We start from the raw sequence: 17,292 nt of genomic DNA on the forward strand, positions 1-17,292 counted from the left end.
TGTTTGGAGTGTGTTAGCATCAATCGGGCGCATGGGAAGATAAATAACGGAAGAAAAATATTCCCGAGTTTATGGTTTGACAGCGAGAAGATTTGAGAGTTATTACAAAGATATTCTTGGTTCTGTGACTATATAAAGGCTGTAACGAAATCATTGTGGGGGATGGAGAGTTTGGGAAGGCTTTGGATCATCACATAGGCGAAACACGATCACCAGAGAAAACTACTGTTGTTGCTGCCATTGAAGAACACGAAGAACATTGACCCACAGAAGCAGTCGTTTTGCTACAGTGTTTGCGACTGCTCAGCGACAGTCTTAGAGCTACAGTAACAGTGACATACTTTGTATCGTTCTTTGGTTTGCAACAATTATAAGCGCTACAAACCCGGTTTTGAATTATTTCTCCCTTTTCATCATTTGTAAACGCCATTTGAGCAATGAAATCAACTTTTGAGCGTGTTTCCAACATGATAATGAGCTAAATATCCCACAACCAAGGCAGTGAGGAAACTATTTACGCATGAATAATTGGTAACTATTTATTTTCTCTAATTTATAATTCACTCAATCACTGCTTTTGCAGAGTTTTAAATTGTTTGCATAATTTTCTTAATTAGTTGTGATTCAATATGATAGGTTATACTTTGTTTAGTCAATTGATAATCTATGCATACAATTGATATTTGAGGATTTGTCTGATTATTTTGTGAATTAAGAAATAAGGGACTTAAAAGATAATTAGAGTTTTAGATTATTTGCCATAATTTATTCATGTGTGATAGTGGAATCAGTGTCTTGGTTATTCGTAATAATCTTGAATTAAGTTTTGTTTGTTTTTAAATTTCATTAAATCTAAAATCTTTTGCTTTCACAAGTCTCAAAGAACTTTTTACTGCAACTCAATTTGAAATCATATCAATTTTTGGCGCCGCCGACGCGGACTTGTCTTTAGGATAGAGTTTTTAGATTTTTTTTTTCTTTTTTAGGTTTTTATTTGTTTTTCATTTTTATTTTATTTGTTCTTCTTTACGTTTCTCGGTTTTTGTCTTTTCCTTACAGATTTTGGAATTTGGAGCGAAAGAAAAATTTGCCAAAGCTTTTGGTGAATACTTAAAGATTTGGAGTAAAAGCAAAGCGAAAGGAGCGAAAGAAAAGGAGAATAAAAATTAATTAAAAAAAGAGAGAGAGACAATATTTTTTTATTATTTTTTTTAGAATTTCTTTTAGATTATCTTTTTATTTTGGACTTTATTTTCGGATTGTGGACTTTGGGACTTTATTTTTTTAAACCCTACGGAAGAGTTGTTTAAATATAAATTGTTTGCAGAGAAGGAAGGCGATTACGATATCGCCTCGGCCCCTCGGGTTCGTACATGACATAGGAGTCGTGGCCCGAGTCGACTTCAGCGGTTCATCCCCCGTCTGGTACGGGAGGTAAGTTTGTCGAAACACTCGCGAATCTCCTGTCAGCGAGTTACTGTATTCCTTCGTTTGCATATATGTTGAGGATTTGAAAACGGCTGCTTTAATTTCCTAGTAAAGGGCAAGGACTGGCCATACAATATAAGGTTTCGGATTTCATCATCGTTCCCTTCTTGCCCGCCTTAGGAAAACGAAACCAAACGCGAACCTAAGCCTAAAATTTGACTAGAACGAGACCTATAGGGTAACGAGCTTAATAGGAAAGTCATTCGAAAAATATTGGTTACTCTTTTAAGCATGCTTCAAAGTTCATGATGGTTTCTGCGAGTTGAATAAACCGCCTTGTAACGCCGGTGAGGCCTTGGGTATCAAAGCTCCATTGAGCTACCCTCGTCTCGATTCAAATTACTTAAACTCTGATTGATTCCATAGGGGTTTGCTTTAACGAATTCCCTTTCGAAAGATTAGAAGCTGGTCTAGAAACAATCTAAGTGGAGCCATCATGCTTTTTGTTTGCTAGAAATCAGTAGGTTTGCTGTGGTGGAGTCAGCTTGTTTGTGTTTGCATAGAACTTCCCTTCCTTTTAGGTTTTCTTTCTTTATCTTTTGTTTTTCTAGTGTATGCCCAAGGTTATTAAAGAGCGGGCTTGGAAAAGAAACACTCTAGGTCGTTTTATTAGTGATAAACCTAGTATTTCTTCTTGTGAAGGCGGGGAGCTCGAAGACTCTTCTTTTGAGAGCTCTGTTTTTGGAAACTTCAGTTTTGAGAATCTGTCTCTTCGTGAGGAAAATACCCCTAGTACTTCAGTTGTGCCAGCGATGGCAACTTTGAAAGATTACATGTTCCCAACTAGGTCCACCCGAGCTTCATGCATTAAATTGCCAGCCAATACGGCTAATTTCGAGATAAAACCTAGTATTCTTCAGATGATCCCTATATTCTTAGGGAAAGATGATGAGAACCCTTATTTTCATATTAGGGGCTTTGAGGAAATTTATGGGACAATTAGAATAAAAGACCTTACTGAAGAAGTCTTGAAACTTAAGATGTTTCCCTTTTCCTTGAGAGATAAAGCCAAGACCTGGCTGAACAACCTACCATTTGAATCCATTGAAACATGGCAGGAACTTATTGTTGCTTTCTATATGAAATTCTACCCTAAGCATAAAACTGCGCCTGTTAGGCAGAAAATTAGTGCTAGTGTGCAACAAGAGGGAGAGTCTATTTATAGGTTCTTAGAGAGATTTAATGATCTCCTATCCCAGTGTCCTCACCATGGATTTGATAAGATGAAACTCGTAGAGATTATTTATGATGGTTTAGACTATTCGACCAAAGCCATGGTTGAGTCTATGTGCGCTGGCGAGTTCACTAGTAAAAGTGTTGATGATGCTTTCACCTTCTTAGGAGCTTTCGTTGAAAAATCCCAACAGTGGGAGTCTTGTGTTGAACCCCCCAAAAGACTCTTGGTCAATAGAAGTAGCACCGATGTGGTAGATACAAGCTTCGGGTCTGATGTTAAGTTTGCTGCTTTGTCTAGAAGGTTAGAAGCTTTGGAATTGAATCATCCTAAACATAGGTCTCTTGTTGAACCTGATGATAGGTTTAGAGCCTCTCAAGTGTCTAGTTGTGGAGTAGAACCCAATAACTCGTTTTGGGAAGGTCAGGTTAGTGAAGAGCAAGCCCATGTCTATAACAATGCTAGGTTTGAGAACCGTCAGAAGTTTGACCCATACTCAGAGACTTACAACCCTGGTTGGAGAAACCATCCTAATTTTTCTTGGTCTAAGGGTCAGAATCAAGGACAGTCTAGTAATTCTCAGCCTCCCCCAGGTTTTGGTTATGCTAAGAACTCTTCAGGTCAACCCCAGTTTCAGAATGAGAAAAAGATCTCCACCTTAGAAGAAACCCTTACTATGTTAGCAAAGAACCATGAGATGTTATCAAAGAACCACTATGGTTTTCAAGAAGAAACCAGGCAGAATTTTAAGAATAATTCCCAGTCTCTTGCTAACTTAGAACTTCAAGTCGGCCAAATAGCTAAGTTTCTTAGTGAAAGAGAAGATGGAAGATTCCCTAGTCAAACTGATCCTAACCCTAAAGGAGAGAAATCGTACAATCATGTGAATTCTATAACAACCCTTAGGAGTGGAAAGAAAGTTGACAATAAGGTTGCCATGCCTGATAGTGAACATGTTGTAGTTCACCCTTCTGAGCCAGAAAATGAGGAGACTGATAGAGTCTCCAAAGAGACCAATGAGGGTCATGCTGAGCCCGGCTTTGTTCCCAGAGCCCCGTTCCCCCAGCTGCTAGTTCCAACTAAGAGGGAGTCCAACTTTAATGATATATTGGAGGTTTTTAAGCAGGTTACTATCAACCTCCCATTGTTAGATGCGATTAAGCAGATTCCCGCTTATGCCAAGTTTCTTAAGGATATGTGTACGCGAAAGCGAAAACTTAGTGTCCAGAAGAAAGCCTTCCTAGCTAGTCATGTGAGTTCTATTATTCAGAATACCACTACTCCTAAGTATAAAGACCCAGGGTCCCCTACTATTTCTTGCACAATAGGTAAACACCGTGTCGAGAAAGCTTTGCTTGACTTAGGAGCCAGTGTGAACTTACTGCCATACCATGTGTACCTTAAGCTAGGACTTGGTGAGATGAAACCTACCCAGATGACACTTCAGTTAGTGCTGATAGGTCCGTTAAAATTCCTCGTGGTGTGATCGAGGACGTTCTTATTGAGGTCGACAAGTTTATTTATCCAGTGGATTTTGTTATCCTAGATACCCAACCTGTCCCTGACCCAGAGAACCAAATACCAGTGATTTTAGGTCGCCCGTTTTTAGCTACATCCAATGCGATCATTAACTGTCGAAATGGTATTATGAATTTGTCTTTTGGTAATATGACTATTGAGCTGAACATTTTTAATATTAGTAAGCTACCCTCTGAACTAGATGACTCGACATAGAAGAGGTGAACATGATAGGAACATTAGTCGAGGAGTCATTACCAAACACTTTGTTAGAAGATCCATTAGAGAAATGCCTAGCCCACTTTGGGATTGATTTTGATGATGACGATGTGATTAATGAGGTGAATGCTTTGTTAGATTCAACCCCTTTGATAGACACTAGTAATGGCTGGAAACCTAAGTTCGAACCTCTACCCGTTTCTGAGTCTACCCTAGTTCCTTCGTTAGAAAAGCCTCCTAAGTTGGACCTTAAACCATTACCAGATTCCCTGAAGTATGTGTTTTTAGGCCCATCTGAAACTTTACCTGATTATAGCATCCGACTTGGATAGTGATCAGGAAAGTAGGCTAGTGACTGTCCTTCAGAATAACAAGGAAGCTTTAGGGTGGACCATAGCAGACATTAAGGGTATAAGTCCTACTGATTGTATGCATCATCTATTTAGAGAGTGACACCAAACCTTCTAGGGAGATGCAACGTCGACTGAACCCTAATATGAAAGAAGTAGTTCGAACCGAGGTTCTTAAGCTGTTAGATGCAGGCATTATCTACCCCATTTCAGACAGTAAGTGGGTCAGCCCCGTTCAGGTTGTTCCCAAGAAATCCGGTATTACTGTAGTCCAGAATGATAACAATGAGTTAATCCCAACCCGGGTGACCACGGGTTGGCGTGGTGTCTGTATTGACTATAGGAAATTGAACAAGGTCACTAGGAAGGACCACTTTCCCCTTCCCTTCATCGACCAAATGCTAGAGAGATTAGCTGGACGTAGCCATTATTGCTTTTTAGATGGATACTGCGGTTATAATCAGATTTCATAGCCCCAGAAGACCAAGAGAAAACCACTTTTACCTGTCCCTTTGGTACCTTTGCGTATAGACGCATGCCTTTCGGGCTATGTAATGCCCCTGCGACCTTTCAGCGTTGTATGTTGAGCATATTTTCTGACATGGTAGAACGGTTCTTAGAGGTCTTTATGGATGATTTTTCAGTGTTTGGTTCGTCTTTCGATGAGTGCTTGCATCATTTGTCATTAGTTTTGACTAGGTGTAAGGAAAAGAATTTAGTGCTTAATTGGGAGAAATGTCACTTCATGGTTCGTTCAGGAATTGTTCTAGGGCATATCGTATCTTCGAAGGGTATAGAGGTAGATAGAGCCAAAGTTGACCTCATTAAAACTTTACAGGTCCCAAAAACCGTAAGAGATATTAGGTCATTCTTAGGGCATGCAGGTTTTTATCGTCGATTCATTAAGGATTTTAGCTTAATTTCTAGACCTCTTTGCAATTTGCTTGCAAAAGATGTTAAGTTTGTCTTTGATGATGATTGTTTAGAGGCTTTTGAGAAGCTTAAGACTTTACTCACTACCGCCCCCATAGTCCAGGCACCCAACTGGAACCTACCCTTTGAGATCTTGTGTGATGCTTCAGATTATGCTATTGGTGTTGCGCTAGGTCAGCGAGAAAATAAGTTACTTCATGTGATTTACTATGCTAGCAAAACTCTGAATGATGCCCAGTTGAACTATACCACTACGGAGAAGGAACTATTAGCTATTGTGTTTTCCTTAGACAAGTTTAGATCCCACCTCTTAGGTTCTAAGGTCATAATCTTTACTGATCATGCTGCTTTGAAGTATCTTCTTTCCAAGAAGGATACTAAACCTAGATTGATTAGATGGATCCTATTGTTGCAGGAATTTTCCTTAGACATTAGAGATAAAAAAAAGGTGCAGAAAATATAGTAGCAGACCACTTGTCTAGGCTTAATGATTCTCCTCCTGTTAGGGATGGTTTTCCTGATGAACAACTGTTCTTTGTTACCCAAGCACCTTGGTATGCGAATATAGTGAATTATCTTGTTACTGGTCGAATGCCCCAACATTGGGGTAAATAAGATCGTTCTAGGTTTTTAGCCGAGGTGAAGCACTTCTTTTGGGATGATCCTTATTTTTTTAAGTATTGTCCAGGACAGATTATTAGGAGATGTAGACCTAAGAATGACCAGTCCAGTATTATTTCCTTTTGTCATGATCATGCTTGTGGGGGTCACTCTAGTGCTAAGAAGACTGCTGCTAAGATATTGCAGTGTGGATTTTATTGGCCTTCGTTGTTTAAAGACTCCCACAGTTACTGTGATACTTATGAGCGTTGCCAGAAATTAGGAACTATTTACCGTAGGAACATGATGCCCTTGAACCCTATTTTAGTTATTGAGGTCTTTGATGTGTGGGGTATTGACTTTATGGGTCTGTTTCCTAATTCTTTTGTTAACCTTTACATCCTTGTCGCTGTAGACTATGTCTCTAAGTGGATTGAGGCGGTTGCGTGTAAAACCAATGACCATAGGGTTGTGATTGAGTTCTTGAAAAATAATATACTTACACGTTTTGGTACACCGCGAGCTATAATTAGTGATGGAAGGTCGCACTTTTGTAATGGACCTTTTAGGCTTTTGATGAAGAAATATGGTATTACACATAAGATATATACCCCATATCATCCACAGACTAGTGGTCAGGTAGAGGTTTCCTATAGGGAGATAAAGCGTATATTAGAGAAAACAGTTAATCCTAATCGGACTGATGCCTTATGGGCTTACCGTACTGCATTTAAGACCCCCATTGGAATGTCGCCTTATCATCTTGTGTGTGGAAAGGCATGTCATTTACCTGTTGAGTTAGAACATAGAGCTTATTGGGCTATTAAGCAGCTAAATTTTTCACTTGACAAGGCAGGAGCCCATAAGAAACTCCAACTCAATGAGTTGGAAGAGATTCGTATAGATGCTTACGATAGTGCGAAGGAGTATAAGAACAAAATGAAACTTGTGCATGATAGAAATATTTTAAGGAAGTCATTTTCTCCAGGTCAAAAAGTTCTTCTGTATGATACCCGCTTGCATCTTTTCCCTGGGAAGTTACGTTCTCGGTGGACGGGTCCTTTTATTTTTCGCACTGCCTTTCCTCATGGAGCTGTTGAGATCAAGACACCAGATGGTAGTAGTTCTTCGAAGGTTCACGGCCAGAGATTGAAACCCTTTTTAGAACCCTTTCCTACAGAGATGTTGAGGAGGTCCCTCTGGAGGACCCTGTTTACCCTTGATTGACCATCGAGGCGATTGTATGTTGTATATTAGTTTTTGATTTCTCTCTTCACCCAGGTACTATCTTTCCGACTTCTCTCTTTACTGATTCCTCATGTTACTTTGCTTTTTGGTATTGCTCTTTCATTAGAAACATTGAGGACAATGTTAGATTTAAGTTTGGAGGTGGGGAAGAAACTTTTTGTTAGATTTTAGTTGCAATAAATAAACTCCAGAGCCTAGAAATTTATGCTTATTAAGGTTGGCATTAACCAATCTAAGTGGATGGGAACATCTTGGTTGTAGGAGTTGAGGAACCAATCTGATTAGATGGAAACATCTAAAGAGTCTATTCATAAAAGCACAGAGCTCAGGTGTTAGAATTAAAAAAAAACATGGTAGTTTCGCCATAACTCGTTGAATCCTAATCCCTTCTGTTTTTATTTCTTAAGTGATTTGGTGGGGCACACGACTCAAGTTGTTACCATTTCTAGGTGAAATAGAGTGATTGAGATAAAAAAAAAAGTTTGAGACCAGACCATCAGACCAACCGAAATAAATTCAATAAAGTCGACCACTGGTGCCCTTGTATATGCCAGTTGTGTTGACCTAGAGTTAGGTTTATCGACCACTGGTCCCCTTGTATATGCCAGTTGTGTTGATATTAGTCAGACCGGTATCTCAGTCCATTAGGATAGGATCATCTTGGCAGAGGCCTTCAGACAGATATGAGAAACACTTTTCACTTTAACCATCTATTTTTCTATTTATCCATATTCTTAATCTTTCCATATGATTGGTTGACTCCGGTTATGATGTCTAGAAACTATCTGAGTAGAGTTATATCACTTATATATGAATTATAGTATGCTGAGTGCAAAATCGTGTACAGAAATTGGAATTTCGCATCAGGGTACTTCCTCCTATAGTTAATGATTGTATGCCAACCAAGGAGATTCTTTAGTGCCTTCCAAGGTTCTGCGTAGATAGCTAGGGTCTGTAGTAAAGGTTTTGTGGGTACACCTCTGGTAAACCCTCCGGAGACAACACACCGCCGCTAGGGCCACCTAGCGGTTTAACGGGTTGCTGCACGTGCTAAGTGTAGTCATTTTATATTAGATTTTCTCGAGGACTAGCAAATAATAAGTTTGGGGGGTATTTGATAGACACATTTTTATGTCTAAATTGTCCTCAGTGTCTCTATTGCTAGTGCTTGATTTCGTACTTATTATGGTGTTTTTATGTTTGTGTAGGTATTTTTGGATAAATACACTTGTGTGGAAAAAGTTGCTCAAAAAGTGCTATTTGGACCCCTCGAATCAGTTGATACCTACCTGTTTGACCAAGACAGGCTTGGTAATGGGCTTAGTTTCGACAAAATGGGATGAATACGTGCAAGTAAGGGAAACAGAGTTGTGAGAAGTCACGGGATTCTCTGAGTTGTGCTTCTGCAAGTTACGTGGATGTATATGCCTTAGACGAGTTGGAATCAGTCTTAAGAGTTTTCTGCGTGTTTGGAGTGTGTTAGCATCAATCGGGCACATGGGAAGATAAATCACGGAAGAGAAATATTCCCGTGTTTATGGTTTGACAGCGAGAAGATTTGAGAGTTATTACAAAGATATTCTTGGTTCTGTGACTATATAAAGGTTGTAACGGAATCATTGTGGGGTACGGAGAGTTTGGGAAGGCTTTGGATCATCACAGAGGCGAAACACGATCACCAGAGAAAACTACTGATGCTGCTGCCATTGAAGAACACGAAGAACATTGACCCACAGAAGCAGTCGTTTTTGCTACAGTGTTTGCGACTGCTCAGCGACAGTCTTAGAGATACAGTAACAGTGACACATACTCTGTATCGTTCTTTGGTTTGCAACAATTATAAGCGTTACAAACCCGGTTTTGAATTATTTCTCCCTTTTCATCATTTGTAAACACCATTTGAGCAATGAAATCAACTTTTGAGCGTGTTTCCAACATGATAATTAATGAGCTAAATCTCCCACAACCAAGGCAGTGAGAAAACTATTTACGCATGAATAATTGGTAACTATTTATTTTCTCTAATTTATAATTTATAATTCACTCAATCACTGCTTTTGCAGAGTTTTAAATTGTTTGCATAATTTTCTTAATTAGTTGTGATTCAATCTGATAGGTTATACTTTGTTTAGTCAATTGATAATCTATGCATACAATTGATATTTGAGGATTTGTCTGATTATTTTGTGAATTAAGAAATAAGGGACTTAAAATATAATTAGAGTTTTGTATTATTTCCATAATTTATTCATGTGTGATAGTGGAATCAGTGTCTTGGTTATTCCTAATAATCTTGAATTAAGTTTTGTTTGTTTTTAAATTTCATTAAATCTAAAATCTTTTGCTTTCACAAGTCTCAACGAACTTTTTACTACAACTCAATTTGAAATCACATCAGTCTGCAAGGCAGACGTGTATTAGTTGGTCAATTGTTGACTGATTTAGACTGTGAGTCTAATTTTGTTGAATCGAGCATAATTGGTGAATGCTCGGCGATTCATGGATTTGAACATGTAGTTCTCTGAGATTTCAATGAATTACTGACTAGAGACTGAGCAAGTATTGGTCAACTCGACGAATTTCCGAATATTGAGAGTTTTTCGATCAACTGAGCAGGTATTGCTCAATTCGACGAATTTGATAATTTTGGTGTGCAACTGAGCAAGTGTTGCTCAATTCACCAAAACACTGAATATTGATAATTTGACGTGCAATTGAGCAAGTTTTTCCCAATTCGACAAACTAATGATGAGTTACCGAATATTGATGGTTGGATCAATATTCGAGCAACTGAGCAAGTATTGCTCAATTCAACGAATTATTTACTGGTGGTGCCGTGACCCAATAAAATATTAATCAAAAATATTAGTGAATTACCGAATATTATTAATTTGGATGTTGATTACTGAATCAACATAATTTTGTGTTTGAACTGGCTCAAAATGGTGATTCGTGGAGCATTTGTTCGAAACCCTAATTTTTGATCAATCCTTCAACAATTGGTGAATTGCTGAAAATTGGTCATGAGTGAAGAGGGAACGAACACATGGGATGATGAGCGTCCATGTGATGCCCGGTGCTCGAGTGAGCATGCACCAGGGTTCTCAGTTTGAGAGTTGGTGAATGAACGATGATTTAATGCCGGTTTCACCATTTTTTGAAATATTATTGGGTTCAGCATCAAGTGATAAAACCTAGGTGTAAGAGATGAGGATCAACCAAGAAGGCATGGGACCGGCTCTTGGTGGTCACGGGACCGGTTGTTGGTCATTTGGATAATCCTCCAGTTGGTTGGAGAGAGTTCGGGCCCAGTATGAGCAATCGAGCAATCTAGGTTAGAATTATGAGAACGTGTGGGATCGGCATTTTGGAAGCCCTATGAATGACTCTGGTCGGTCATGGAGGCATGCACTTGTTGCCGTGGTGTCTGTGTTTCTATACTGAGAGTTTCAGTATTTTCTGATGCGCATTCGAGCAACATAGTGAATTTTCAGAAGAGTTTCATCTCGGCTGAGAATTCTTGATTTTTGTTGGAATGAGCATGTATGCTCAATTCATCAATATTTTGAAAATATTAAAATAAAAGTGTTTTAATATTTGAAATTTCCGTGAGAGGATATCCAGTCATGTGACTATGTTGGCTTTTCGTTTTTCGTGATTTGAGCAATATTTGAGAAAATATGGAGAAATCATGAATTTTGCTCAAACCCGGGAGTTTCATGAATTGAGGAAAATAATAATTATGGAAAATTAGGGATTGCAAGGTATGGGACCGGCCATGGCCAGCCGGCTAAGTTTCCCAGTCCCGCACACCTTTCCTTAATTTATGATATTTATTTATGGAGAATCCATGAAGTTATGGAGAATCCATGAGTTTTTGTTGAAACGGAGGAGTTTCGTGAGATTAGGGAATGATAATAATTATAAAAAGCTAAGGATTGTGGGGTGTGGGACCGGCCATGGCTTAGGCATGGCCGGCCGGCTAGGTTGCTCGGTCCCGCGCACCTCTTCTTATTTTATAATATTATTTCGTGAATCCACCAAGTTATGGAGAATTCACGAGTTTTTCAAAAACAAGGAAAGTTGCTAAAACCAAGGAGTTTTCGTGAGTTCACGAAATAACAAGAAATAAGGAAAATAATGGGAGAGGCACGGACCGACCATGGCTAGGGCACGGCCAGTTGGCCGGCTAGTGGGCCCGGCCTTGGGCTCCTTTTTATTTTATTAATATTCATTGTTTTCTCCTGTTTTGCGAAGGATTCCTCACTATTTCATATTTTTGGACACTCGTTCGTGCATCCGGGTGCTCAGTCGTGCATCATTGTCGAGTACACTCGCACCATTTTTGTGGGGCTTACTCAGTGATGGTCCAGATGCCCGGCTGTTGGGTATTTATTACTGATTTATGAAATTCAGTGGAGAATAATTCATGAAACTAAGTAATAAGATGAGTAGTTATTTATTATCAATCCATAAAATCAGCAGCGGATTGGACTATGGATTCAGAATACTAAAATGATAATTTCGTCACCATCTCATGGAATCGCAGATTTGACCATAAAATCAGATTAATGAAATGTGCGGTGATATTACCATTCCATGGGACTGTGGTGATTCGACCATGAAATCGGAGTAATAAAATAAGTGGTGATATTACCATTTCATGAGATCAGCCGTGGATTCGACCATGAAATCGGAGTAACATCTATTACCATTTCATGAGATCAGGTGTGGATTCGATCATGAAATCGGAGTAATACATTTATCTATTACCATTTCGATCATGAAATAGGAGTAATGAGATAAGATAGATTATCTTCTAGGAATTCAGTGGTGAATATGACATAGAATTTAATCTCTTGTGTATAGTCAGTAAATCAACGAGTGTTGCTAATGTCCCGAAGACGTTTTGCCCTCTCAACATTTCATGTATGGAGGACCGCCTGAGTCTATACACGGGTCTCTCTACATAGTCAAGAACAGTGAGTATCACCGTCCTGAAGACGTTATTGCTCTCAATCTTACGGAGAACTGCCCAATTGTTCTTCTATGTAGAGGCGAATTCCTCTATATAGTCAGGGAACAATGAGTGTCACCGGCATCCTGAAAGCGTTATGCTCTCAATCTTACGGAGAACCGCCCAATTACGTTATTTTACATAAAGGCTATGATGAAATGCCCGGTGTCGAACACTCCGGAGAGGCCTTTTGAGCGACATATGCACCATACTTCTTAAAACAAGAATCGTCACATGGATCTCTGAAGCCGCGTCAGAAACATGCAGTATCATGATTTTACGGTTTTGACCTTTGTTAAAAATCCACCATCTACACTTGTATTGTTGTTATTTATCACTTCGTTCCTCCTTTATTTTATTTCGATGAGTTGGCGGCAGCAATCACTTCCCCAGGAGACTCCCCCTACCATTCGCCTAGGGTGGAAGCCCTTTTCTTATGTGATAGAAGAATACCTGAACATGCATGAGTGTGACTGGACTGAAAGTAGTCTAAAAAAGAAATCTAGGAGGGAGGCAAACCAATCGCCTACCCCGCGCCCTTGTAGCCTCGTCAAAGCCGTCGGAGGGGTGCGTCGCAACCTCCCAGGGATATGAGTGCCAGCCCGAATCCTTCATTCGTGGATCAGTTGAGGATCCTAGGGGTTAGCCTTCCCTCGGGGTACGGTTGGTATCGCCACACCTTCATGTAACATCAGTTCATACCCTTAGGGATGAAACCGTTCGTGGGAGAGGGAAATCTTCAGTATCTCCTAGTGATGTGCTGCAATCAATGATCCCTTCTGGGTCTAGTCGGTCAGTTTTTGGTGGGTCCTCATCCCATGTGGCGTTAACCGTTGATGATCCTGCGGGTAATTCCCTATTTAATACGTTTCTTTGTTTTTGTTATTCCTTTGCCTTTCTCTCCTTTACTTTCTTATAAATTTAAGTTGTCTTTACAATGGTGCTCATTTCTCGTTTGTCAGGCTCCGCTGGTAGCTCTGAATCGTCTTCTAGTTCCTCTACATCTCGTCCTAAGGCTGTTGATACTCCGCTGGGTTCGTCGATTCCCGAGGTTAGTTTTCCCTCCCTCTTTTATTTTTTTTGTTCTTCCCCCCACCCTCCCCTTTTTTTTGACATGTTGTCGCTAGTATTAGGATATGGGTAAGAAACGAAAAGAAACCACGAGGCCCGATATGGATGGTACCAGGCGCGTGGTCCCAAGAGGCGAAGGATCCTCTAAGCGGACTAAAGTGGATTCCGAGGCCATTCAATTGGAGAAGCAAGCCAATGCTCCTACGGTTGATATACCACCCACCCCTGCTGTAACAGAATATTCCGATGATGTACGGTTTCGTTTCCCTTTGGTAGTGAGCGTTGTCGAGGCTGGGGTAGACCCTGCTACCCATACTATGGTTCACGGGTTCTGGGTGCCGACAGTTTATATTGCCTCCTATAGGGATATTGTTGAGCATGGTGGCGGTCATATGGCGAAAGAGGGTCTCTTGTTTGTTCCCTTTTTGTGATATATGACTAGAAACCTCTTGGAGGTCGTGGACTGCCTTACTTGTGTGAGAGATGATCCTATTGACGCAGAAACTTTACGTGGCTGGGAGGCTGCTGTGTAATCTACGCTTAATGTTAAGTTCCCGGTGCAGTGGTTAGAGGAGCTGCTGGTGAAGGTGAAGGGCCGGAATGATCCTCGTAGTCGGCTCACGAGTCAAATTTCTAAGTTGGAGGAGGAGTTGAACAAGCGCTCGGGGACGACTTCTGGTAAGAAAAAGGCATTGGATTTATTGCTTGCTGATGTTGGAGTGGCTACTGATGAGGTGTTGCGGGCAGAAGCCACTGAGGCAACTGTTCGAGCTGCGCTTAAGGAGAAACGTCAGGAGCTGGAGCGACTCTAATCATCTTGAAGCGCTCTGACCCTGTGCCAGTTCTTTTTGTTTTCCTTTGTTGGGCTTGATGTTAAAGCGCCGTGATTGTTGTTTGTTTGTCTTTATATTGTGGGATATTGTGGTATTTGACTGTCTCTGTTACTAGTATTTCATTATCGTATTCATTGGGTATGTCGATTGTCAGATGATTATACTCCTTCCCTTCATGATCATATTTATTATTAGTATTATATATATTTATCCGGGTAAGCCAAACATCGTCAATTGCACCTAATTCCCGCCAATTTACTCAGCGGGGGTATTACTCGTAGTAGGTAAGGATGGTACGCGCCTGTTTATTCGGTGAAACGCGCTCGGCGTCCCTGGGATCCGGGTGCGCTTTGTCAGCCGATTAGCCATCTTCAGTATTTTCAAGGGTTGCTTCCAGTTTGGTAGTCGATCAGGCGCCTTTGGCGTTCCGGAGACTTATGTGGGTTTGTCAATCAATCAGGCGCCTATGACTACCCTGAGACCTTTTGTCGGTTAGCTAGGCGCTCTCGCCATCCTTGGGACTTTTTTGTGAATTCATCAGTCGATCGGGCGTCTTTGGCTTTCCTAGACCTTTTGTCAGTCAACCAGACGCCTTTGGCACTCCCAGGACCTTTTGTGGATTTTCCAGTCAGTCGGGTGCCTTTGGCTTCCCGAGACCTTTTTTCGGTCAACCAGGCGTCTTTTTCGTTCCTGGGACCTTTTGTGAATTTGTCAGTCGGTCGGGCGCCTTTGGATTTCCGAGACCTTTTGTCAGTCAACCAGGCGCCTTTCGCATTCCCAGGACCTTTTGTGAATTTGTCAGTCGATCGGGTGCCTTTGGCTTTCCGAGACCTTTTGTCAGTCAACCAGGTGTCTTTGGCATTCCTGAGACCTTTTGTGATTTTGTCAGTCGATCGGGTGCCTTTGGCTTTCCGAGACCCTTTGTCAGTCAACCAGGCGCCTTTGGCATTCCCAGGAACTTTCGTGAATTTGTCAGTCGATCGGATGCCTTTGGCTTTCCGAGACCTTTTGTCAGTCAACCAGGTGCCTTTGGCATTCCTGGGACCTTTTGATATATTTGCTCATCGGAATTTGAAAAAGAAAATTTTCTTACCAAACGGAAGTGTTTAAACTTGCGGGCTCACACTCCGCATCTTCTCTCTCTCTCTTTTTTTTTCAAGGTTAGTGGCGAGGGAACGGGTCGTATGTAATCGTTTGTCTTGTTGTCTCGAGTTCTCCAGCAGCCCGCTTACGCTCAAATATGCTCCGAATGGAAAAACATTCCTCCGTTGGGTGCCCCATCCTTCGGTGATAGTGGAAGTATTTGGCTGAGTTTTTATCCATTTTGTTGATATCCACTGTGGTCGGGGGTAACTGAATTTCTCCTTCGGAAATCCATTGATTCAAGAATCTAATTGCGCGTTCTTTGTCGCAAGGAATGAGAGGTGGTGTTTTATAATCGCGTCTACTTCCTCTGTTTCTCCCTCGGCTTCTGCCATCGATCGGGGGTTGGTCTTTATTCTCCTTACTAATATTAGGTCTTACATTGCGTGGGGTTCCTGACGCAGTACTGACTGTAGTGCGCCAAACAGAATCTATGGGTGCCTCTTTTATGCAATCTGCGATCCTCTCAGCTGCTTCTTCTAACTCCACGAACGTCTGGAATCTGAAGTTGATTAAACTCCCTCTAAAAGCTGGGGCCATTCCTTGTATGCATATTTCAACAAGCGCCTCCTCATTAATCTCTTCATGGCAGTACAATGTCAAGCGTCGGAACCGTGAAATGTATTTTCCTACTTCCTCACTTATTCGTTGCCCGCTCTTGCTCAGATCTATCGCCGTGATCTTCCTTTTAGCTGAGTAAAACTTCCCGAGAAAGAGCGCAGACATAGTTTGCCAGGAGTCCACGCTTTCCTCCTTTAGGTTGTCATACCAAGTAAACGTCGTGCCCGTGAGCGACTTAGGGAATTCTTTTAGGCATAGTTTTCCATCAGTAGCCTTGTCGTTCATTGCTGATAGGAATCGGCTGAGGTGCTCTCGTGCATTCCTTGGCCTTCATACATTTTGAACTTCGGAGATATATAATCTTCGGGGTATGCATATTACCAGATGTGCGCGGGATATTGGATATTCACGCGGCAATGATTATCTTGTTTTACCACGTGATAGTTTTGCTCCAGGTACTTGGCTATTTCTTTTTGCGATATTATTGTCGTCTTTTCACCTTTGTGTTGTGCGCTCTCTATTACTTCTTCAGACGTACGTTGTCCTGCTACTACTGCCTGTGCTATCCAATTTTCAAGCTCTCGTCTCCTATGTGCGCGCTCTTCAATTCTTCCTGCATGTTTTGCAGAGTGTATGATACGGGTTTCGCTAGCCGGGCTACTTGCTCGTTCTTCTTCTATGACGTTGTCACCTCTTTATTTTGGGATCCCCGGTTTACCGATTGCTTGATAACGCTCAGGATTGGCATTTCTTCCTCGCTGTCATTATCCTCTATCGTCACCTCGTCAAGGTTAGGAGGTATATTGGCCGCTTGGTTTCCTGTCGCGCCCGAGATAGCGCCTTCTAGGTGTGTCATGGTGGGCTAGGCACGAGCCTCCGGGTGTGGTCGCCAAATGTTAATACCCAAATTCTCGTTAGGTTCTACCCGCCCTAACTAGCCAAGTGACCTCACCTTTGCTAATAATAGTAAGAGAGAGAGTCTTCCTTTCCATTGTACCTTGTCCTTCTTTTTATAGATTTTCCAAAAGCCCCTTCCTTTTATGACATCATGCCATGTGCCCTAAACTCCTTTAATTACTATTGATGTCATTCCTTATCTAATAAAACATTATTCTTTCCCATTAATTCCCCTCTTGT

General features: G+C 41.1%; 1 protein-coding gene across 1 annotated transcript; it reads right to left on the reverse strand.

Moving 5' to 3' along the window:
* Positions 1-15,612: 15,612 nt before the first annotated feature.
* On the reverse strand, positions 15,613-16,440 carry LOC113290880. The gene has a single exon (XM_026540469.1). The coding sequence runs from the start codon at positions 16,438-16,440 to the stop codon at positions 15,613-15,615; it is 828 nt and encodes a 275-aa protein (XP_026396254.1).
* Positions 16,441-17,292: the final 852 nt, after the last annotated feature.

The sequence above is a fragment of the Papaver somniferum genome, chromosome 6 (genome assembly GCF_003573695.1).
Source record: "Papaver somniferum cultivar HN1 chromosome 6, ASM357369v1, whole genome shotgun sequence".
In the NCBI taxonomy this organism is placed as follows: domain Eukaryota; kingdom Viridiplantae; phylum Streptophyta; class Magnoliopsida; order Ranunculales; family Papaveraceae; genus Papaver; species Papaver somniferum.